Raw genomic sequence first — 23965 nt, forward strand, 5'->3', positions numbered from 1 at the left:
TCTCTCTCTCTCTCTCTCTCTCTCTCTCCCCTCCCCCATGCCCCAATCTCTCTCTTTAGCTAGGCAATGGGGTTAAGTGACTTGCCCAGGGTCACATAGCTAGTGTCAAGTGTCTGAGGCTGGATTTGAACTCAGGTCCTCCTGACTCCAGGGCCGGTACTCTATCCACTGCGCCTCCTAGCTGCCCTTGATAGTAAGTCTCATAGTAAGAATGTGAATCCAGATCCTCTCTTAGAGCCCATACTACTTAATATGCCACCATGCCTCTCAATTCAGTTAGATTCAATAGATATTATGAGCTCTCAACCATACACAACACTGCTAGCCTCTGGGAATTCAGAGATGAAAAATCATACACTTTCTCCCCTCATGAGCATTACAGTCTAAGAGGGAGGAGAGCTACCCTATGCCTAAAGAGTGTTCATTACCGAATCATTTGTCAATCATTAAATGGAGGAGGGGAATGATATAGCAAGGAGGGGAATAGTCTCAAGATACATGCTCCAGACTCTATTCTCAGCCCAATCCTGTTTAATATGTTTACAAATTACTTGGATGATGAAATAGAAAGCATGTTTATTGAATCTTCAGATTACTGAAAACCAGGAAAAAGAACTAATTCATTAGATGACCAAATTCAAATTTTAAAAAGATTCCTTAAAATGTCACAGCTGGAAAAGCTTGAGAAATCATCTAATTAGAAAATTCCCCTATAGGAGTGATGATGAAGCATACAATATACTTCTTGACAGAGAGGTAAATGGAGTCAATGCAGAATGAACATTTTGTGACATAATTGAATGTTTTACTTGACTATGCATATGGGTTACAAACATTCTATTTTTCTTTTCTCCCAATGGATGTGTATATGTGTTTGGGGGGAAGGTAGGAGGGAGAGACAATTAACTGAAAAATATTTAAATTAAAAGTTAAGTTAAATTAATTATTATAATTTATAAGTAAATTAAATTAAAATAAAACAAAGATATCCTATACAAAAATATTTGTAGTGGCTTTTATAATAGCAAAGAACTGGATACCAAATGGGTGCCCAGTGATTGGGGAATAATTGAGCAAATTGTGGTATATGAATGTAATAGAAAATTACTATCACTAGAAATGATGAGTATGAGCCATTTAGAGAAACTAGGGAGGATACATACGCAAGACATGTTGCAACATAAAAGGAATTAGAGGAATGATTTACACAATGACCATAATAATGTCAAGGAAAACATTAAAAGACACCAGCACAGTGACCAGTTCTGATTTCAGATGAGGAAGGAGGAAGCATGCTTCCTCCTCCTCTTATCAGAGATTCCAAAGGTGTTGAATGAAGCATGTCTTGGTGGGTGCTGGGAGTATTTTGCTTAACTATATCTCTTTGTTACTTGTTATCTCCACTGAGGTGGTGATTTGGGAAGTCATTGGGGGAATAAGCAACAAGGGAATGAGCATTTATGTAGTGCCTACCATGTCGTGCACTGTGCTGTTTTACAAATATTATTTTATTTGATCTTGACAATAACCTGTCAATCAATAAACATTTGTTAAGTACCTATTATATGCCAGGCACTGTGCTAAGCATTGTGAACTAGGTGCTGTTATGATCCCCACTTTACGGTTAAGGAAACTGAGGCAAAAAGAGTTTAAGTGACTTGCCCAGGGTCAACAGCTAGTAAGAGTTTGCTGCTGGATTTGAACTCAAGGCCTTCCTGACTCCAGGCCCAGTACCCTTTTCACTTTGAAACTTAGGTGTCATTGAGGAGTCATGTAAAAAATAAAAAAAGGCATCAATAACACCTTTAAAAACTAAATCTAATCCACCGCCCTCCCTTTGAAGGGGGAGAACTGAGGAAACATTGGTCATTGGGCTAGGTGACCTCCAAGGTTCCTTCTAGCTCTAAATGTATGGGTGTTTAATTAATCTTAGTGGCACAGACAGAGCTAGAACATGGATCTGAGTTCTAGATCAGGTGTCTTCCCACAAGACTCCATAGCTTGTTGATGACCCTTTCTGACTCAAAGATTGGTTGGTCCTATGTCCATTATGCTCCATACCTCTCCTATAGATCTAGAAGGGACCTGAGAGGTCTTCTGATCTAATCCCCTTATTTTACAGATAAGGAAACTGAGGTCTATAGAGGTTTGGCGACTTTTCCAATATCACACACTGGTAGAATCCTTTGACTCCTTAGTTCAGGGCCTCGCCTCAGAGATTAGCTCCCACTCACAAAGTCTGTATCTGGCACGAACTTAGTTGTTTGCATGTCGTCTCCCTCAGTAGAATGTGAGCTCCCTGAGGGCAGGGACCGTCTTTTTGCCGTTCTTTGTATTCCCAGCTTGGCACAGTACCAAGCACGTCGTAATGCTTAATAAATGTTTGAAATCACATTTCCGCGGACATCCCACCGAGGCTGGGGTCTAGATCTGCTGCAAAGAACTGCAAGTGGATTTGTTTTTTTTCCAGCAGGGGGTGGCGAGTCCCTCTCCCCAAATTTTAATCCGCTAGAAGAAAAGGGCCCGAGAGCCCTCGCTCCCTCTCGGGGCTTGCCTAGCGCCTTTGCGGTAGTGAGAACTCTAGCAAGCGCAGACTTTCCCTTAACCCGATCACATCTTTTTCTCCCAAGACGTGATTTGCTGGGAGGATTACCACCTACCAAAGCGGCCGAAAGTCAGGGCGTCACTTCCTTCCCCCAAACCGACCATCCCAGGCGATTTCAGCCTGAATTTTCGGGCCTCTCGGAATGCCTCCTGCCTGCCCCTAGTAGGTGGGGGAGGGAGAAAGGATATCTATCGAGGGCGGAGGGGTAAGACAAAGCGAGAAGCCTGGTCTGACCCGGTGAAGTGGCAAACTTGGACAAAGGAAGATGAGGGATTCTCTGACAGCTCAGGGAACTTTTTGCTGGGGGCGCAGAGAAGAAAGGAGATCCACTCGCAAAACCCTGGGGTCTGAGCCTTGGTGAGGTAGTGGTTTCGGGGTGAGGGACTTCGCACTCAGCCTCCAAAGACTCCCGCTTCTGCCTGGAGCCGCTGAAATTATGAGACTTTTGTTTCTTGCTTCTCTCTCCCCATTTGACACCTCGTAATCTGCTCTTGGAACTATTTTCTCTGCAAGAGTGAACCCTGGTATCGCCTACCCACGCCACTCCAATTGGGCACTACAGTTCAAGAAAAGAATAAAGATCGATGAAGACACCTCGAGAAAAGCTCTCGAGCTCCCGGGGAAGAAAATGTCTGGCCCAATGCGAGAGAACGTTCTCTGTCCTGGAGGAACCGAGAGTTTAAGTGACTAGAACAGGGCTGCACGGCATGTCGGAAGCCGGACCGGAACCCAGGCCCTCCAAAACCCAAGGCTGGTCCTCTATTGCACCTTTTTTCTATAGCTCTATTAAAAAAGGAGGACTTCATTTGGGGTCTGTGTCTATCCCTCCCTACCTAACCTACCTACCCATCTCTCTCTCTCTCTCTCTCTCTCTCTCTCTCTCTCTCTCTCTCTCTCTCTCTCTCTCTCTCTCTCTCTCGCTCATCTCTGAATGGGAGACAGTGCTTAGAATTCCAAAAGTAGCATTTACTTATTTATCATTCATTCATTCATTTATCTATCTGTCTATCTATCTATCTATCTATCTATCTATCTATCTATCTATCTATCTAATCTATCTATTTACTTATTTATTCACTTATTCATTCATTCATTCATTTATTTATTTGTTTGTTTATTTGTTTATTGTTTTCTTTGCCAATGAAACACTGTGTCTTCCAATAAGAGCAATTTGGACCTCTATTCAGATTGCTACTCATATCCAATTATGCTTGTTTTTATGCCAAGTCAAGAACTAAGGTTCTGGGTTTGGAGCTCAGGGCCCTTCTGAACCCCAACTCCTGTTTTGTATTTTGCTGCCAAATAGAATGACTTTTGCCTGCTTTTTTCTAAGAGGAGGGCTGCGAGCTGATACCCTTTTGGTTAAGTCCTCTTTCTCTGATACGTGGCATATCGGTGGATTTTCTATTTTTTGGTAATAAATTGATAGAAAATAACATAATAATGATAATTAACAGTGACTGAGAGGAAATGAAGCGTAATGGAAAGAGCAGTTGGGAGGCCCAGGTTCAGATTCAGACTCAGGTTCCAATCCTGCCTCTCACACAGACTGATTGAAAGCCCGAGAGAATCACTGAGGTTCTCAGTGTCCCCAGGCAGTGGCCAGCCAGATCCCCACATATTCGAAATCACAGGTTCAGACTCTTCTCCACTCCCATTGCAAAAGGGGTGGGGGTTGGGAGGAGGCCTGCTATGTTTAAGCACTGCTCCCTATCCTGAAGTGTGATGATTTTATATATACATACATCTACATCTACGTCTACGTCTACATCTACGTCTACGTCTACTTCTACGTCTGCGTCTGCGTCTACGTCTGCATCTGCGTCTGCGTCTACATCTGCGTCTACATCTACATCTACATCTACATCTACATCTACATCTACACATACACATACGTATGCATATAGACACATATGCACACACATGTGTACATGTTACATATGTGTATATACATATGTTCATACACATATGTATATGTATGTGTATCTATATCTATATCTCTCAGAGTCCTTTCCCTCTTGGAGCTTGCAATCTCACTAATGGGAAGTGGGGCTGGTCTGATCTACGCATAAAACAACTATAATATTAAAGGAGTCCAATTTCCTATATAGTTAGGAAAGGCAGTTTGAGGAGGTAGAAAGAGAACTGACCTCAGAGCCAGGAAGACCTGGGTTCAGGTCCCACCTCTGACATATACTGTCTGTGTGATCCTAGAAAAGTCCCTTAACCTTTCAGTAAGTTTCAGGAAAGGTACCAACATGTTTTGGTAAGGGAAATTTCTTCACTTAGAAGTTCCTTATACTAATGAATCACAGGTCTGATCCCTATCCCTTTAGTAAGTTATAGTTGGGTCTTTTCTCCCAGGTCCCCAAACTCTGGGGCACAGTTCTCTCTTCTGCTCGATCCCCATGTCACTCTTTCCTTTACTCAAGTCCTCCTTGAGAACTGGGACTGACTCAGGGCTCCCTGGTCTCTTGAAGGAGATTCCAGAGAAGGCCCAGTGGTGGCAGGTCCTGCTTCAAAGCTGCCAATAAGGACTTTCTGGTTGCCAGAGTCATTGGTCAATGGATGATCAATTTTTTGTTTTTGGCCGGAGTCACTCTCAAAAACTATTTAATAAAGTCTGAAAGGAGTTTAGGGTCCCCATGGAAAGAATTCCTGCACTGATAGACTCAGATCCTGGAGGCAGAAGTATATTTATAAAGTGATATCAACAGATCCCCCTCTATTATACAAGGTGGCTACATACAAAGTGGATAGAGTGCTGGCCCTGAAGTTAAGCAGATCTGAATTCAAATATAGCCTTAGCCATTTACTAGCTGTAGGACCCTGGGCAAATTTCTTCACTTTTGTCTGCCCCACTTTTCTCATCTGTAAAATGAGGTTGATAATAGTACCAATTCTCAGTGTTGTTTTGAGGTTAAATTGAGGTAATGTTTGTAAAGTGCTTCAGCTATAGAAATACTAGCTGTTATCATTATAATAAGATATTTATAGCCTTTTCCATATTCACAGATCCGAATCCATAACTTTCTATTTCGACATACTAATATCAATCAAACAATAAGCGTTTATGAAGCTTCTACTTCCTCCTAGGGAAAACAAAGACAAAAAAAAACCCAGAAAGTATCCTCATCCTAATGGAACATACTTGTTATACTGTTAAGAACTGTCAACACATTTAATTAAATATGAGTCCAGAAGACTGCTGTACCCCTCCAGATGCATGCTGAAACTATATGCACCAAACTATAGCGTCTAAAATTTTTAAAATAAAAGTTAATTAAGTACAAAACATAAAGTAATTAGGGTGGGGTCTGTAGCAATTTGGGTCAGGAGAAGCCTAGTGTAGAGGATGGCTCTTGAGCTGAGTTTTGAAGGAAGCTAGAGATGCTAAGAGGAGTGAGTACATGTCAGGCATGGGGACAGCCTATACAAAGCATGGAGATAGGAGATGGGCTAAGTCCATCTCTAAATGCCAAACCTAGGAGAGTGATTGAATTTGACTCTAGAGGTGATAGAACCAAGCAGGATTTAGGTCCACAACTCACTCAAATGCATCCGCCATGGATCCACCTCAAAGGTGGAGGATTTATGGATTAATAATCGAACCAGATGAGGCCAAGAACTGGCTGCCTTCCGCTTCATTAAGGGGATTACCCACGTCAGTGGGAGCAAGCATCTACTTGGATAAGAGCTCCAACTACATACAAACTCCATGAAAGGTGGGTCAATCTTTGTATGCTCCAGAGTCTAGCATAGTTCTAGACCTACAGCAGGGTCTTAATCAATGCTTGTTGGTTGATTGTTAATTGAGTCATCAATTATTACATATTTTCAACTCCTCAAGAAGGATCTCAGCTTTTGTCCTCATAGGTCCTCCTTGCCCTGGCACAGTATAAACATCAGCCCAGTATACTTTTGCCTTCCAGAGCAGCAGTGATACTCCCCACCACCACCACCAAAAAAAAAAAAAGCCACTAGCTTGCACTCAACCTGGGCAGAATCTCTCCACCTTTAGTTGGATGGCTCTGAGACAACAGATGCACAGCCCAACATGCCCTCCCCTCCTAAGCCTCTCCAGCTTTCCTGTCAGGGATTGGACTCCATGGTGCAGCCACCCACAACCCAGGCTTACCTCTACCATAGACAACAAGGGAGAGGAAGAGGTCTGCTGGGAAGAAGGAATTGTGACTCAACAGACAGAGCTAGCCTCAGAATCAGCAAGAGAGTTGTTATTGTTTGGTTGCATCTGTCTCTTCTGCACCCCCTTTGGGGTTTTCTTGGCAAAGATAGTGGCGTGGTTTGTCATTTCCTTCTCCAGCTTGTTTTACAGATGAGAAAACTGAAGCAAACAGGGGTCAGTGATTTGTCCAGGGTCACACAGCTAGTGAGTGGTTGAGGCCACATTCAAACTCAGGTCTTCCTAACTCCAGGCCCTATGCTCTTTTCACTTCGACACTACCCCAGTAAGAGAGACTTAGATTCAAATCCTGGTACTGGTGATATGGCCTGGAAAGCATTTAACCTTCTACTGCCGCAGCTGGGGAGGTCTCCCATTCAGACACAGGAGACATACATGTCTTTAGCTTCACCATTTCTAAAAATGATATTGTAGTTCTAGAGCTGGAAGAGTCTTCTGGTCCAACTCCTTTGACTTTACAAATGAGGAAACTAAGGCCCAAGGAAAGGAAGTCATTTGCCCAAGGTCACACGGCTAAAATAATTTATTCTCTCTAAGTGACACAATAAATACATACATGCACAGCTCACATATACAAAAGTGTATGGGAATATATGATATAGAATATGTAACTATATAGAATATATAGCAGGTGTACCGTAGCTCATTATATTATTATATGTGTATTATTATTACTGCATTGTGTATATATTCCACATAGGACACATACATGCCCAGCTTATCTGGAGGTACAAATTATATGATAATGGTTGCCCAACATCTTTGACAGAAGGTTCTTTCCTTGATGCCACACACTTGTGAATCACAATCCAACACGATGCCTGACGAATCCCATTTTGTGGGAGCTCAAAGGGCAATTCAGAGACTCACTGTGCGGAAGTAGCACTCGGGAGACTATGACGCCTATGAGAAAGTATCATCGAAGACATATTTGACTTCGGAGTCAGGGAGAAGAGGACAGCAGTCCTGGAGTGGGCAGCAGGTGCCGGGCAATGTTTAAAACAAAATAAAGGAAGGTTTTCAGGTCTTGGGATGGGGGCAGAATTCTCTGGAAAATTGTTTGAAGGACGTGGGGGGAGGGCTTGCCAGCCCTACAGCGGCAGGGCCGGTCCACGGGGATGAGAACAGGGAGCCTTGTGATAGGGTTCTGTACGTTTTTCGGGCTACAGAGAGACCTGGGAAGTTTACCAAGTGTTATTTCAGCCTATCCGACTCCCTTTATAATCACCACTTTACAAGTGAGGCATCTGAGGCTCGGAAAGTTACCCAGGGTCACTCTACTTAGAAATAAACGCTAGCTTCAGGAAACGGATTTAGGTGTAGTCTGACTCCCTACGGAGTGGGGTGATGCTCAAACACCGTCCCTAGACCCTGGGTACTCGAGGCATTTAAAAGAGACCTCCAAGAGCTCCCTCTTCTCGTCAGTGGCTTCTAGAGACTTGGCCAGGAGAGGCAGGCAACGACAGCCCCGTGACGTGTGGGCACGTGGTAAAGGCCGCACGGGTGGGTGGTCTTTGTGGGCAGGCGGGTCGGGTAGTGGTTATGGAACCCTCCCGAGCTCAGGAGGACAGCGGGGGAGCCCATCGCTGTCCCCCTCGAACCCCAGCCCCGTGTGCGGGCCGCTCCCTGGACCCAGGTCCTTCGGACTGGCACGGTAGCCGGCTGTGCCAGCCAGACTCCCCCTCCCGCCGCCGCAGCGGGCTCCGCCGTTTCCATACCTGTCAAGAGGCTCAGTAAACATGTTTCCTGCTCGGGAGACAGCGTGTCATTATTCCGCGCGTGAGCCTGGCATTATCCGCCCTTCCCGCGCCACCCCTCCCAGCCAGCCGCCGGAGCTCGGTGGAGGCGGAGGAGGAGAGCGGGGGAGCAGGCCTAGCCTGACCGAGTCAGCCCTGGCCTCCAGCCCAGGGGCGCCCAGCTGGGCCGAGCTGGGCCACGAGCCCAGGCCTCCGCGGCCGCACATCCCCCGGGGCTGTTACAGACTACCCGGATGCTTGTTATCCGATATAGTACACAGCCATAAGGCATGGGTGATGCAGGCCGACACATGCTTATGCCCGCGGTGGTGAGATGGGGTGTATGTGTGCGTGGGTGCTTGAGATACTTGTGTGCTTGCACGCGTGAATCGTGTGTGTATATATGATGTATGTGGTATGGGTGTGCATGGCGCGTGTTCTTGTGATCCATAGATTAGGATGAGGCAAACATACATGCCTGCGCTATTTGTGTGGGGCTTGGCATGTGTTGTGCAGGTGAGTGCTTAACATGTGTCATGCTAGCGTGTGCTTGTGCGACGCGCCAGGAGAAGTATGTTTGTGTATATTTGTGTATCTGTCTGGAAAGCAAGAGACTGCGGGACAGGAGACACAGCCCGAGCAGACGTCGGATTGTCACTGGAGATAAAAACAGAGGGATGTGGCCACCTTTGGCGGGGCTGCAGAGGGGGCTCTGGGTGGGTGCACCTATGGAGAGAGGAAAGCAGAGAACAGACGACATCTCTGAACCAGCGAGCGGGACACACTGTCCTTAGGGACGCTTTAGAGTAGAGGCTGGGAAGGGATAGGGGGGAGGACGCAGAGTAGGAATTCTGGTAAAAAAAAAATAGGGCGTACACACATCCACCCATCCACACACGCACGCACGCACACACATACGCACATTCACAGCCATAGAGAAAGAGACAGATAAAAAGACTGAAACAAAGAATGAGGAGAAAAAAGCCAGGGCCGAGACCGGCTGAAGGTCGGTAGTTGTAGGCTTGTGTTCTTAGAGACGCTTTGACGTCAACAAATATGACCCGATATCCTGCGGCTGCCCAGCAGCTGCTACAGACACAAGGCAAAACAAACAAACAAATACCCCGCCCTCTGCGAAGCAATCCACAAATCGTGCCGGCATTTATTTGGGGTGGAGGTGAGGGAAATTCCTTTGTGTGTGGTAGAAGCATGTGCAAATGAATCGTTTTTATGTGGGGGCATCTCATGTGCATTTTGTATGAATTTGAATACGTGTGCTATTTGTCTGCCTGCTTTTGTGTACGTGTGTTTAGGTTGTAAGCGGATATTTTGTAGGTGAGTGCATGTGTATTTGTAGCTTTGTCTGACATTGTGTGTTTGAGTAAGGGGGTGTATTTGAATGAGTATGTTGTATGAGGAGGCTATGCATGTTCAAATGTGTTTCTGCTGGTGTTTGTATGTGTTTGTGTTTATGTAGGAGATTATGTTCTGTGGGTAGGTGTACGCATATGCGTCTGCCTGGGAATATGCATTTGATTGCATATGTGAGGGAACACTGCGAGCATTTGTATGAGTTTGGGACTGTGACGATTTCATGAGGGTGTGTGTGACATGATGGGGCCCCTATCTCTACCCAAATAGAGGTTCTGCTTGTTTGGTCTTCCAGTAGCCCAACGCTAAGCCCCAGTGGCGCTGTGTTTCAGCAACCAAAAAGTTCGGTCTAAATGGCTGGGAGGCCACTTTTTTTCACAGCTACCTCCTGGAAGACTGCTGGGATTATTACTATCATCATCATCATCATCATCATCATCATCATCATCATCATCATCATCATCATCATCGTCATCATCATCACCACCACCACTACCACTACCACCACCACCACCATCCTCCTCCTCCTAAAAATTAACTCCCTGCTCTAATTTTTCCCCTCCCACCGCAGTTAGGGGAATCCAATGATCAAATTCATACCTATTGTCTCCAGATGCCAGAGCTGGGGGACGGGAGAACTATTGAGGGGGCAGGAGCACAGGTAAGAGGGGCTACTCTACTAACTTTTAGAGGTGCTACTCTGCTATGAAGCTGTAGAGACTGAGAAATAGAGCCAGATTTGAGCGCCATCTTTTTGTGCCACAGAAAAGTCTCTGATCATTATTCTCGTCAATAACCCCTCAAAGTCCTCACTCCTCACTTGGCAGCAGGACTTTCTCTGAGGCTTCCTCTCCCCACCTCTGAAACTCTCTAGTAAATTACCTATTTTTCCTTTAAAAAAAACCAATCCAATCTCCAGGCAGCTTGGGGGAAGGCAGACAACCAAGGATTGGCTGCGGATTTAGGGTCATTTAAAAATAAACAAATCTTCCTTCCTGCCCCACCCTTTCCCTGGAAAAAGGGCAGGAGGGTGTGTGATGTGCATGTTTGATATGAATCTGTGAGATCTGTGATTTGTAGGTGTGGTATGTGAATTCGTGTAACTGGATGCCATGTGGGTGAAGGTGAGATATGGGTGATGTGCTTGTGTGTGTTCTCTCTCTGTGTGCCACCCTTTTGTTGGGGGAGGGGAGACATGCAGCGAAATGGTGTCCTCTTTTTTGATCTGAGCTTGCTGTTTCTGTAGCCTGTTTGCCCTATTTGAAGTGTTGCTGGGAGAAGACCGAAAATGATCATCCCAATCTCAGCTTTCTTCCTTCTTGGGCCTCAGTCTCATCTTGCCTCTTCTCTACAAGAGTCAACTTTATTCTCAGGGGCTGCGTGTGTGTGTGTGTGTGTGTGTGTGTGTGTGTGTGTGTGTGTGTGTGGTAAGAAGTGAAAGGAAGAAGGGGCAGACTATTTGGGTGAGTTTCTGGGGGTACACTCTCCTCAGGAAGCAGACTTATTGCCTTAAAATGTCCTTAGGTGCTAGTTTCTTGGGAAAATGAATGGTCTCAGACCCATTTGTCCACCATCTAGGCTTTGGAGAATCCCGAGTGGGATGACCCATGCAGCTCCTTCTCCTGTCCATCAAGCTTGGTGTGCCACAGAGGATCTGGAGGCTTGCCAGGGAATGGGGCTTTCCCTGAGACAGGCCTGATGTTAAAGGGAGAGCTGGGGGCTAGATTAAAAGACTCCAGTGTAACTTTAGAGAATGAGGTACTCAGGGGAATAGTACCAGAGTGCTGCTATACCAGTGTTGCAAAGGCTCTGAAGAATCCAAAGATACATGCAGAATAGTTCCTAAGCTAAATCACGTCTAAGACTCTCTATTGGGAATTGGTCAATTATGGGAGTGTGCATGCCTTTGGAAGGTCTAGGATGCTGACTAATCCAGGGTTCTCCCAGAAAGTTTGGGTTGTTTTAAAAAACAATCATATCTCGCCTTCCAAATTGCAATACTTAGGTATAAGCCATGAAAGAAAAAACCCTGAGAAGGGCAAGTACAGAGAACCTAACTTCCTTTCACCCCCAACACTGCCTTTTGTTCTGCTGAGCCCAGTGCAGAACTTACCCTCTCCACAGAAGCCCCACTTCCCCATTGTCCAAGGATATGAAATAATAAGAATATACTTAGACAGCCTGTAATGGATCTGTCTGTCTCCATTCCGAGGAATTGCTTTTAGCACAAGGTGCAGTGGATTTCTATCCAAGCTACACTCAAATTTCTAGAATATAATCATGCAATAGAATGTTAGCAACCAATCACTACTAATAAGGAAAATGCAATTTAAAACAACTCTGAGGTTCCATGTAGTAGCTACTATCATATTATCAAAGATGACGATAAAGAGGAGCAATATATTGGAGAGCCTTTGAGAGGGCAGTGGTCCAGCTAGTCTAGAAAGCAATTTGGAAGTCTACCCAAGAAGTCACTAAACCGTTCATACCTTTTGACCATATCATCAATACCACTACTAGACATAGGCCCCAAAGAGAGAGAGAAGATAAAGAGAAAGGACTCGTATGCACAAATATATTTATAGCAGCACTTTTCATTGTAGCAAAAAACTGGAAACTAAGGCAGGGCTCATCAATTTCAGAATGACTGTACAAACTAGAATATAGGAATATAATGGAATATTATTGTGCCATAAGAAATGAAGAAAAGAATGGTTTAAGAGAAATGTGAAGATTTATGAATGGTTATGTATAAACAGATGCACAGTGAAGTAAACAGAACCAGTAGAACAATGTATATGGTGACTACAATGTTGCAAAGAAAAACAATTTTGAAAGCCCCTTGACCCTAGAGTTTGTGATCAGTTCAATAACTAAGGACTCAGAAGCAATGATGAGGCACACCACCCACCTAGTGACACAGATGATGGCCATGAGGTACACACACACACACACACACACACACACACACACACAGAAGGATTTGTCATTGTGTAAATTTGTTTTATTTGAATATGCTTATTTGACACCAAAGAATTTTTTTTACATTCAAGGCACTTGGGGCAAAGGTGGATAAGTGAGATTAGTGTTTGTCAAATGCAGAATAACAAAAAATTATTTTAAAAAATATAAGGATAAAATTCTTATTAAGGTAAGACCATGTTCTATGCATGTATTACTAAATATATTGCCGGCCAATCAAGCATATATAAAGGGCCAGGTGTGGTGCAGAATGCTGGGGATATAAAAGGGACGGAAGCAGTCTCTGATTTCAAAGATCATACATACATTCTAATGAAGGACATGACATGATATATACAGAACTGAAGGAAGGCAATCTGAGAAGAAAAGCCACTGTATGTAACTTAAAGCCTGTGAATAGATTTCAGGGGATCTGTGAACTTGACTGGGGAAAAAAAATTACATTTTTATTTCAATGAATTAGTTTCCATTATAATCCTATATACTTTATTTTATGCATTTAAAAACCATATTCTAAGAAGGGGTCCATAGGCTTCATCAGACTGCCAGAGTAGTCCATCATACACACACACACACACACACACCCCTCAGCCTAAGCCCCATGATATTTAATTACTGTGTGACTGCCAAAACCTACTTTTCTTAATTTTCCCATTTCTGTCTAAGGCACCATCATCTTTCCAATCACCCACCCAAGCTCCCAACTTACAAGTCAAGCTCTACTCTTCCTTCTCCCTCTTCCCACTCATCTAACCACTTGCCAAGTCTTGTTAATTTTATCATTCTGATATTTCTCCTTTCCATCCCCTTACGTCCCCTAACTCAGGTCAGCACTCAGGCCTGAAGTACTTCTGGTCTGGATTACTGCAATAGCCTCCTAATCAATCTCTGCTTCCAGCCTCTCCCCACTTTGACCCATCCTCCACACAGCTGCCAAAAATGATTTTCCTAATGCACTGGTCTGACCATGGCATTCCCCTGCTCAATAAACTCCAATGGGAGGGTTCCTTTGATGGTTACAGGAAGGCTCCGGGAGATATATTTACATGGAAATTAATGTGATGTAAAAAAACAAAGGGAATCCATTTAAAAGACAAGAAAAAAAAGCTACAGTGTCATCCTATCACTTCTAGGGTAAAGTACAAACTCTTCCAGGATTTAGAGCCCTTTATGATCTGATTGTAGCCTACCTCCTGGTTTATTACATATCACTTCCAGCTACATCCTCAAACTGAGGATTGGTGTTCCTCCCATAGGGATCCTATCTTCCAGCCATCTCTCTCTCTCTCTCTCTCTCTCTCTCTCTCTCTCTCTCTCTCTCACACACACACACACACACACACACACATACACAGACACATTTCCTGTATCTAGAAAGTGCTCAGTCCTCAGCTCTGACTCTTAGAACCACAAATTTCCTTCAAAATCCAACTTTAGCATCACTTTCTTCACAGAGTCTTTCCTGATATTTCCCTGACCCCCTCCTCCCAGTTACTGGTACCTTTCCCACCAATTAATTGCCTCGTATTTACTTTGTTTATGGTTTGTATTTATTTGTAAGATTATGTTGTATTTCCCTTCTCCCCAGGAATATAAGATTCTTGAGATGAACTGTTTTCATCCCCCTCCTTTTTTTGGTATTTGTAGCTCCAGTACTTAGCACACTGCCTGGCCCATAGTAGGAGTTTAATACATGTTTTAGTTGCTTATTCTAGCTCTAGATTTATTATCCTGCCCATGGGTTGATAGAAGGAGTTCTCCCAGGGAGAGATCCCCAACCTGAGGAAATTCTAGCTATATTCTTAAAGAAGGATGAACCCTCTATGGAGGATTTTTAAAGAGGGATCTGAATAGAATGGATGACCTTCCATATAGTAGATATTTAATTTTTTTTTAGGTAAAGAAGTATATGGATTACAACCCACCTCATCCTTTGGATGAGAGATTCTTTGGAGAGAGCATTCTATGGATGCAGAAATCCTTCTAAGTACCTTGGCAGACATGTAGACATCTTTTTTCAAAGATCCCTGATTTAATCCATGTGAGGCATCCTTTCATACATCAGGTGATCCTCCTGGGTAATCTACCTTGCTCTTTCTACTCTTGAGTTTAGCCAGCTTGATGCCCTGATAACACACACACAGCCCATCACTAGGCCCCTACTCAGATGAAGGCTTCCAGCCTGGTAGAATACCCCTGAGCTTCCTCTTTGCTGGCACAGGCATCTCAAAACACCTCTCTTCTCCTTGAAGTTACTGGAAGTCATAAGAGGAGGAAGTTAATGTTTGCAGCCACTTTACAAAATCTGAAGCATTATATAAATGTCTCCTCTTTTTCTGTCTTTATTTCCCATAATACAAATTATATGACACATAAATATATGTGTCTTTAGAGACATGACGGCAATATGTCATAGAGGAGAGAGAGCTGATCTCAGAAGCTGATGCTGGCTGTGTGACCCTGGGCAAGTAACTTAATTCTCATAATTCTCTAAGACTTTAAGTTGTAGAGAAAATGCTGGCCCATCACAGGTCCAGTTACTGAGTGGACTAGGTGCTTGGATATCTTAATGGGTATCTATCCAATTGTGCCATAGAGACATGTATATTTACATCATTTTATAATGGACAGAGAACCACCCACAGAGTCCAAATCTGCCTTTGATAAATACTAGGTATGTAACCCTGGGCAAGTCACTTAATCAGGCAAGTCTAATAATATATATAGCAAATCATTTTATAATAATAATAACAAATGCTAATATTTATGTAGCAACAACTAACCAGTTACTGTGCTAAGGATTTTGCAAATATTATCTCATTTGATCCTTACAAAAACTCTGGGAGGTAGGTGCTATTATTATCCCTATTTTTCAGACCAGAAAACTGGTTAAGGGATTTGCCCAGAGTCACATTGCTAGTAAGTTTGCAGCCAGATTTAAACTCAGGTCTTCTTGACTCTAGGCATGGTGTGCTATCCATTGCCACCAGAGTAGCTGCATAATTTAAGATAATAAAGTTACCCCAGGCAACTCTAAGATAATAAATTGTATAGCCGGTTGCTGATTTATAATTGATGAGGACTTTGTCACCAAGAGATCCCTATACTAATGAAATAAAAACAAACAAAAATATCGCATCCATAGCACTTATCTAAACAGAGTTCTGTGTCCTTTATATATACATATATACAGTTTTTAGATCTCTAGATGCACTGTGGTGTTTGTGTACTTGTGAATATTGTGCATAGACACACAAAGTGTGCATCTCTGTACATAGGAATATTGTTTAGACATATGTCCTATCTGTCTTTCTATATACCATCTAGGGTGAGTGGGGCCCCTACACAACTCATGAGAATTCTGATTGTCTGAGCTGATGTCCATCTTGTGCTACACATTTCTGTGTGAAGACCTGAATCCTTCCAAAAGACAGCTCCTCTCTTTCATATTACTCCCTTCGTCTCTCTGGATGCACCCATACTAACTCATGTTTATGAAGGGACACATTCACTCACATGTGACCACCCACAAACAATGTGTCTGTGAGTGTCTGTGAAGGTATGAAGGCCTGTGGATTGCCATGGGGAAGCCTGTGAAATGCAGTTGCTTAAGAAGGCAACTTGGGTACTGAATTCCTGGTTCTTTAGAGGTCTGATGCATCAGCCTCCCAGAATCTAATGACCCTATTTCCCTGGGGCTCAATGTTGGAAATCTGCAGTCCTGGGCTGGAGAAATGAAACCTTTGCCACCCACCTCAGTAGGTCCCTCTGACCTCAGGAACAGCACCTTGGAGTAAGACCTCTAGCTTTCTTCATTGAGATTGTGTTTGTGGGAGGAGAGTAAGGGAGAAACAGAGCTTTAAGGATTACCCACTTCTAGTGCTGTCTTATCTCCATCCACCTATCCTTTCCTATATTTATCTTGTGGTCTATGGGTCACACCATATCTCCCTCCTTCCCTTGAATTCCCCATGGGTAAGACCTTTTATGTCTATCCTTCCATCTAGCTATTTAAACACTTTATTCATCCATCCACAAGTCTCTCTCTCTCTCTCTCTCTCTCTCTCTCTCTCTCTCTCTCTCTCTCTCTCTCTCTCTCTCTCTCCATCCTATGGCTATGGAGCCATCCATCTCTATTTATCTACCCATCCATTTTAGTTGCCTGTTCATCTACTATTAACCAACTTATCACTCTCTCTATCCATGCATCTCTCCATCTTTATCTCCAATCTAATCTGTCTGGCTCCCAAACGAAGGGAGCGGGCAGCCCCGGATTGGAGAGATTGTGACTTTGTTATTTGGCAAAGAATTGATCATTGGGCTTTTCCCGCATTTTCCGAAATGGGACGTTATTATATTAAGTATGAGTAGAAAATTTAGGATAATTCCATGTATATTATGTATTCCATTATTTTAAAATAAATATAAATGTAGACTATCTCTAGGTGCATTTGGTCTAAGATGTAATACAAAGTAATGCTTTCTTACCTCTGAACCCAGGAATTATATCTAAATTTAGGCTACACACCAAATTCTGAGGTACACATCCACACGCTTCTCATTTCTTCTCCACCCCCCTTCGACGCCCCCTTCTCCGGATCCCCAGGCCTGTTTGTGCAAATATACGTGGCCGAGGATTTCATTTAAGCAGTCCACGTCCCGTTTGGGACAAACGTGGTACGGCAGGCTGGCGTGGTTTTCTCCCCAGGACTTCAATCTACCCACTATTTGGCCCAAGCCAATCCCAATTACCCACCCGTCCCCTTAATCTTTCCTCCTCTTGGGACTCACAGCCTAGGCACGGATGGGCCTCAGGGGGTTAGAGTGAGGTGGGGAAAGGGAGAAGCAAGGGAAAAAAAATAGCCAGAGACTGATGGGCAGAAGAGGCCTCGGAGCCTTCCAAAGAAATCCAGGCATCCGAGAGCGGGAGCTAGCACTTAACCGAGAGGGTGGGGGGGGGCAGTGGGTGAAAAATAAAAACGTGGAGAGAAGGAGGAGAAAGAAAAAGAGACAAAATGAAAAAGAGAGGAGGAAATTAAAGAGAAGAGAAAAAAGTAAAGAAACAGCACAGAAGAGAAAATAGAAAGGAAAAAAAGGAATAGAAGCAAGGGAGAGAGGAAATGATTAGGAAGAGAGCGGAAGAGTCCAACAGAAAAGAGACAGATAGAAAAGACAAAACAGAACGTCAAGTCTGGCACAGATGGCGTGGATCAGAGAGAAAGTCCGTGAGAGCCGAAATTTCATTCGGCAACGGTTGGTTGGGAGGTGTTTTTTTTTTTTTTTAGTTGAATAAAGGAGGGTCTGACCTGTGGGACTTCATCAGGTGTTAAAAGGGGTGAGAAAAGGTCTTTACACTTGTTTCTACTCGGCTCTCAACTTCCCCCACCTTCCGCGCTTAAGCTAACTGTGGTTCCTTCAACCCCCCACCTCTGGCTGGGAGGGGCACCCGAGCGCCTTCCATTGCTGGACTCGGAGGGGGTGGACGGGTGAGATTCGCCCAGAGGTGTTGGAAGAGGGTTTGGGTCATTGCATGGACTTCTTCTCTTTGCATCCCGAATTGGGGGATAAGAGGGAGGGGCAGAGAAGGAGAGAAAGAGGGGGGACTGATGGAGACAGAAACCGAGATACAGTGAGGAAGGAGAGGAAAGGGAAGGAAAAGAAACCAGGAACCGAGGAGATGAGATATGAAGAGGAGGAAAGAGATCGAGAAAGAAAGAAAAAAAGAAAAAAGAGATGGAGAAGATGCCGGGAAGAATCAAAAGTGCGAGAAAGAAAGAGCGGCTGAAGAGAGCGAGCGGAGAGAAAGGAAAGAATGAGGGTGGTTTTTTTTGGGTTGTTTTATTTTTGCTCAATTGATATCTCTAGCTACAACCAAAATCCCTGACTGCCTGAAGACGGAGTGGGCCTGGGCTCTGGAAGCCGAGCCCGAGCCTGAACAGAGCTGGGGTCCCAGCCCCTGTAGACTGAAGACCGGGCAGGCCTGGGAATGGAGGGCGGTGGTGGGCCGGAGAATGGGGTGGGGGGGTTAGTATACATTTTTTTCCTTTTGCAATCTAAGCAGCTGCAGCCTCTTCCTCCCTCCCCACGGCCCGAAACCCCTCCAGTGATGCTTGCGTGACGCTCTTCCTCCGCGACAACCCCGGCCGGGTGCGTGTGCGTGTGTGCGCGCCTGTATGTGTGTGTGTGTGTGTGTGTGTGTGTATGTGAGAGAGAGAGAGAGGAGAGAGAAGAGAGAGAGAGAGAGAGAGAGAGAGAGGAGAGGAGAGAGAGAGAGAGAGGAGAGAGAGAGAAGAGAGAGAGAGAGAGAGAGAGAAGAGAGAGAGAGAGGAGAGAGAGAGAGAGAGAGAGAGGAGAGATTCCTCTATCACAATAACCCCAGCTGTCTGGGACTCCCAGCTTCCTATGCTGTGAGCTCAGGGCCAGGGAAGGGGGTGGACGTTGACAGTAGGAGGAAACAGTCAGCATTTCTGAAAGCTCTCAACCCCTAGACCTCGGACCTCGACTCTCTAGGGAGAACAGAGAAGACAGGGGAGCCAAACCAGGGATTGGGGGAGCCCTGGACACCCGCTCCTCGTTAGCCTCCCCTATATCTGATGCTGGAGCGACCTCGGTATCGAGGCAATGGAGCTGGGAGGGATTTGTGGGGCATATCAGAAGGCTTTAGAGTCAGGGTCACAAGAGTTGTGATGATAGGGGATGAGGAGAGACCTGGCCGGGTTTAGAAAGGCTTACAGGGTTAGCGGGGAGAGGTTTAGAGGGCTAGTGGGAAAACTCATAAGGCCTAGGGTCATACAATTTGAAAAAGACCGTGTAGAGTTTTGGGAGGGAGAGAAGGTTGGTAGAATGGTGAAAGGATGTGCAGATAGAATGAAGACGAGAGGGGAAACCTTTAGGTGCTGGTGTGACCAGAAGCGAGGAGAGGCGGTGGAAGGTTGGAGTAGGGTTAGGGAGCTGATGAGAAGATGAAAAGAGTGATCTGGGTTGGACAAAGAGAATGCCTCCGGGTCAGAGGGTTATAGGATTGGCTGGCGATGGTTTTCTAGACTTGGGGTCATTCAAGGTGGGGAAAGAAGGTGGCAGATTTGAGGAGAGTTAGAGCAGGTTAGAGGGTGGTATGGGAAGGACAGATAACATAGGGATGGGAGAAAGAATTAGGGTGGGGGGGCTTCATAGGTTTAGGGTTATTAAGCAGTAGAAGAGGTTGAGAGTGGGGACCGCATGAGAGGAGGAGAGGACGTAGAGTGTTTGGGGACAGGCGAGCTGTGAGTCTACCTCTCCCCTTACCTCGCACAAGGATCCGGCGGCAATAATCCGCTTCGTTGGCTCCAGCCTGGCGCTCGCTCTCAGTACAGGTTGCCTTAGATCCGGCTGGAGGGCTGATGGCTGAGGTTCCCGCTACGTCCTTGAGCCCGCGGCTACCGCCTCCTCCTCCTCCTCCTCCTGACCCGCCACGGGCCCAGTCTCCCGCGCGCCCTGCGCTCCCCAGCTCTGCCCGGCTCCCCAGCTCCCGCATTCGCTCTGCTGCCGCCAACCCGATGGGGCCGCGTCCCTGCTCAGCTCCTCCATCGCCCATGCCGCCGGCAGCAGCCGCGGCGGCTGGTGCTAGCATAGAGCGAGAGAAGATCCCCGCCCCCTCCTCCTCCCCACCCCCGCCTGCACCTCCCCTCGGCTCCTCCTCTCCCTCTCTCTCCCCATTAGCAGATCCAGTAGGGAGGGGCGGCTGACGAGCCCAGAGACTCGGGTCTTCACTCCTAGAGTGCCCGCCGTTCTGTTCCGGGACCTGGTGGGAGGGGTCTGGCAGGAGCACTTGAAGCTGAGGATAGGCGAGACGGGGATGGAGGGACCGGAGGAGAAGTCTGGGGGAAGGATGGTGGGGAAAGGATGAAAAGATGGAGATCAGGCTGGGGCGGGGGGCGAGGATATAGGCCAGACAAACAGGGAGGGGAGATGGGGACGCTAGGCAGTGGAGATAGGACTGGAGGTCAAGGACCGAAGCAGGGAAGGGGCTAGGGGTCAGAGTGTTATTTAATTTTAAAAAGTAGGGGGATGATAAGTGACCTCTCCACTCCCAAGCCACGGCCTCTCCCAAGAAGGTGGAGGAGTCCAGAGCTGCAAGAGAAAAAGTTAACGTTCAATGGGATAGAACACTCCTCCTCTACCCCTGGGAAGTCTGAGAGTTCGAAGACAGCAGTCACTTCCCAAGTTCGACATCCCCCTCCCATAATGGTTTCTTTCTTTCTTTTCTCTTCTTTCTTTCTTTCTTTCTTTCTTTCTTTCTTTCTTTCTTTCTTTCTTTCTTTCTTTCTTTCTTTCTTTCTTTTTCTTCTTTCTTTCTTCTTTCTTTCTTTCTTTCTTTCTTCTTCCTTTCTCTTTCTTTCTTCTTTCTCTTTCTTTCTTTCTTTCTTCTTTCTTTCTTTCTTTCTTCTTTCTTTCTCTTCTTTCTTTCTCTCACTGTTCAATTGAGGGGCTCAAACGGCCCAGTTATCGGCCTAGAGCCCGCCAGTGCCACTCCTGGGGCCTCAGCGAGGCGTTGGGTTTGGTCTGGTCCAAGATCAATAGCTTGAATATTGGGATGGGGGGCAGAGGTGGGAAAGGAGAGAGAGACACACAGAGACCGTCAGAGACACAGAGAGATACCGTGTGTGTGTTGTGTGTGTGTGTGTGTGTGTGGTGTGTGTACAGGAAGGGAATGGGAAGGAATGGATAGAAGTTGGGTCCGTAAGAGAGAGTTTAGGAGAAAGGGTGAATAGCGAGGGGGGAAAAGATAGAGGGGGACAGGAAAAAGAAGGGACAAAGAGAGAAAAAGAAAAATAAAAATCTTAGCAGTAATGAACGTGGAAGATGGGGGTGAAGAAAAGAAAAGGAGGCATTCATGAATGGTGAGCCTCCAACTGCCTGCTTTCCTATACCTCTGCCCTCTTGCTCTGGACTTATAAACACACACAAAGCCTATCTATGCGGCTGGAAGGGGCCCGGGGTGGCTGAATTCATGAGAATCAGGAGATTTCGGTTCGTGTAGACAGCAAATCTGGCGTGCTTCATTCAGTACCACCACCCCCGAGACCTGTGTTCCCCCCCCCGACTTATCAAACTCTTTCTTAGGGGAGGGGGAGATAACTCTTGGCCACCTCTGCCCCTAGCGCAAAGGATCCCTAGGCCCAGCCTCCCCCCCACCCCCTTCTCTTTCCCTCTCTCTAGCCCCTATCCCAGGCCCCTGCCGGGTCCCCGCCCCTGCTCAGCTCCAAAGGGCGAATATAAGTAGTAGAGAAGGTTTGGGTTCTCAAGGTCTAGTTTCTAAGTTGTAGGTTCTTAGGGTGGGGAAGTGTTATGAACTCACAGACCTGCACACACCGAGGCCGAGGGGTCGGTGTGAAGTGGAGGGGACCTGAAAACCCTCGTTCCTTAATTGTGTGATTGACATCTGGCCACAGCCCGTCTGGCAGTGTGGGGGGCTGCGATGGCTGGGGGGCTGCCTGGCTGGAGGGCCTATTGAAGGAACCCGAGCAAATAGAGAAGAAAAGGAAGAAAAGAAGAGAGGGAAAGGATGCTTTCTCTACTTGGGTGGGTGGCGGGCATCGGCCTCCAGCCACACTCTTTCCTAATCAGCTTGGGAGAAGGCTATTTGGTAAGCACAGGGATTGAGTCTCCTGGCTCTGAGTATGTGTGTGCATATGTGTGTGCCCGTAAGAGCTTCAGAGCTAGTTGGGCATGGGTGTTAGTCTCTCTTTGTCATTGATGGGTGTAAACGTGCAGTTTATGTAGTTGTATGATTGTAGGGATAAGATTCATTGGTGTCCTGTATGGGCATGTTCCAGTGTCTTTTGTGTGTTTGTATGGATTTTGCTGTGGGTGTTTTATATGTGTGGATTGTATTCTGGGTCTTCTCTCCTCCCCTCCACTCCACCTCCTTCCATGACAACACTGATGGATTTGGAAGTAGACTCCTCGGGACTCCTGGGACTCTTTCTTCCCCACCACTTCCTCTGGGACTCAAGGCGTTTGGCTTTTGTAAATTAAAAGAGGTAAGTGACATTTTTTCTTCATCAATCCCTGCCCTCCCTCCTCTAGTTTTGGGGGAAGGGCCCTGGAATTTTCCTCCTCTCAGAACAAGATTGTTATAGCAACTTCAGGCCTCTTGGGGGGGTGGGGAGGGAACTGGGCTTATTCTTTGGCCCTCAGCTGCTTAGAATTTTAGCCCTCAAACCCTTCAGCCTAATAATAATACTAATTATAATTATAATAGCAACAGTTTACAATGTACTTTTCTCACAGCTTTTAGACCTCGAGTCTCCCAGGCCTGGAGACCTTCACTCTTTTTCTCCTAAACTTTCAGGCCCTCAGAACTGCCCCCCTCCTTTCCCAATCTCTCAGCTCCCTAAACCCTCAGTCAACTAGTCTTCTAGTCGCTTAGTTGCTCAGTACCCAACCCCAGTCCCATAGACCTTCAGTGTTCAGCTCTTTGATCCTCTGAAACTTCTGTTCTCCATCAACTTCCTAAACCATCAATTCTCTCCTTTCAATCTCTCAGCCTCCAAAACCAAGAGTCTTTCAGTTTTCTAATTTCTTCAGTAGTCAGTCCCCTAGCCCTGGCTTTTACAGAGGCAGTAAGGCCCTTAGACCCTCCCCATAGACATTTAATCCCATAGTCCCTGTTCCCTATTACCTCCTCCATTAACACTCAGTTCTCTTGCCCTGGACTTATCAGCTTTAAAAAGTGACTCAGTATGTCTTCCTTATGCTCTTGGCTTTGGGGCAGGGGTTGGGGTTGGGGAATAGAGCAAGCAACCAGAGGAAAAAGAGAGAAAATTTGTTTCATTTAGCCTTGACACCAGTGAGGGGCACTTTCACTTTGATCTTATTTTCTTGGTAGAAATTGGTAGAATTCCCACCTCGACGGAATTCAGCTTTATTGCTACTGTTAGTATCATGATTTTATTTAAAGGAAAAGTTTGGAAACACTACGGTCTCTCAGAGATTCTGAAAATAAAATTTGTGTCAAATTTGAATTAGAGAAGAAAGAAATAGTTGGGGGGGGAGGCATTAGTTCTGGGGTTATGAAAAGAATCC

At 45.6% G+C, this 23965-nt stretch overlaps 1 protein-coding gene across 1 annotated transcript in view; it reads right to left on the reverse strand.

Moving 5' to 3' along the window:
* Window positions 1-20511, reverse strand: part of VAX2 (ventral anterior homeobox 2) — a 29052-nt gene extending 8541 nt beyond the window's left edge. Inside the window, exon 1 of the mRNA XM_021000996.2 lies at window positions 20183-20511. Coding sequence (XP_020856655.2) covers window positions 20183-20507 — 325 coding nt within the window. The 5' untranslated portion in view covers window positions 20508-20511. The remainder of the gene's footprint in view (window positions 1-20182) is intronic.
* Window positions 20512-23965: the final 3454 nt, after the last annotated feature.

Source organism: Phascolarctos cinereus, unplaced genomic scaffold (genome assembly GCF_003287225.1).
Source record: "Phascolarctos cinereus isolate Bilbo 61053 unplaced genomic scaffold, phaCin_HiC Scaffold_2;HRSCAF=192, whole genome shotgun sequence".
Lineage (NCBI taxonomy): Eukaryota > Metazoa > Chordata > Mammalia > Diprotodontia > Phascolarctidae > Phascolarctos > Phascolarctos cinereus.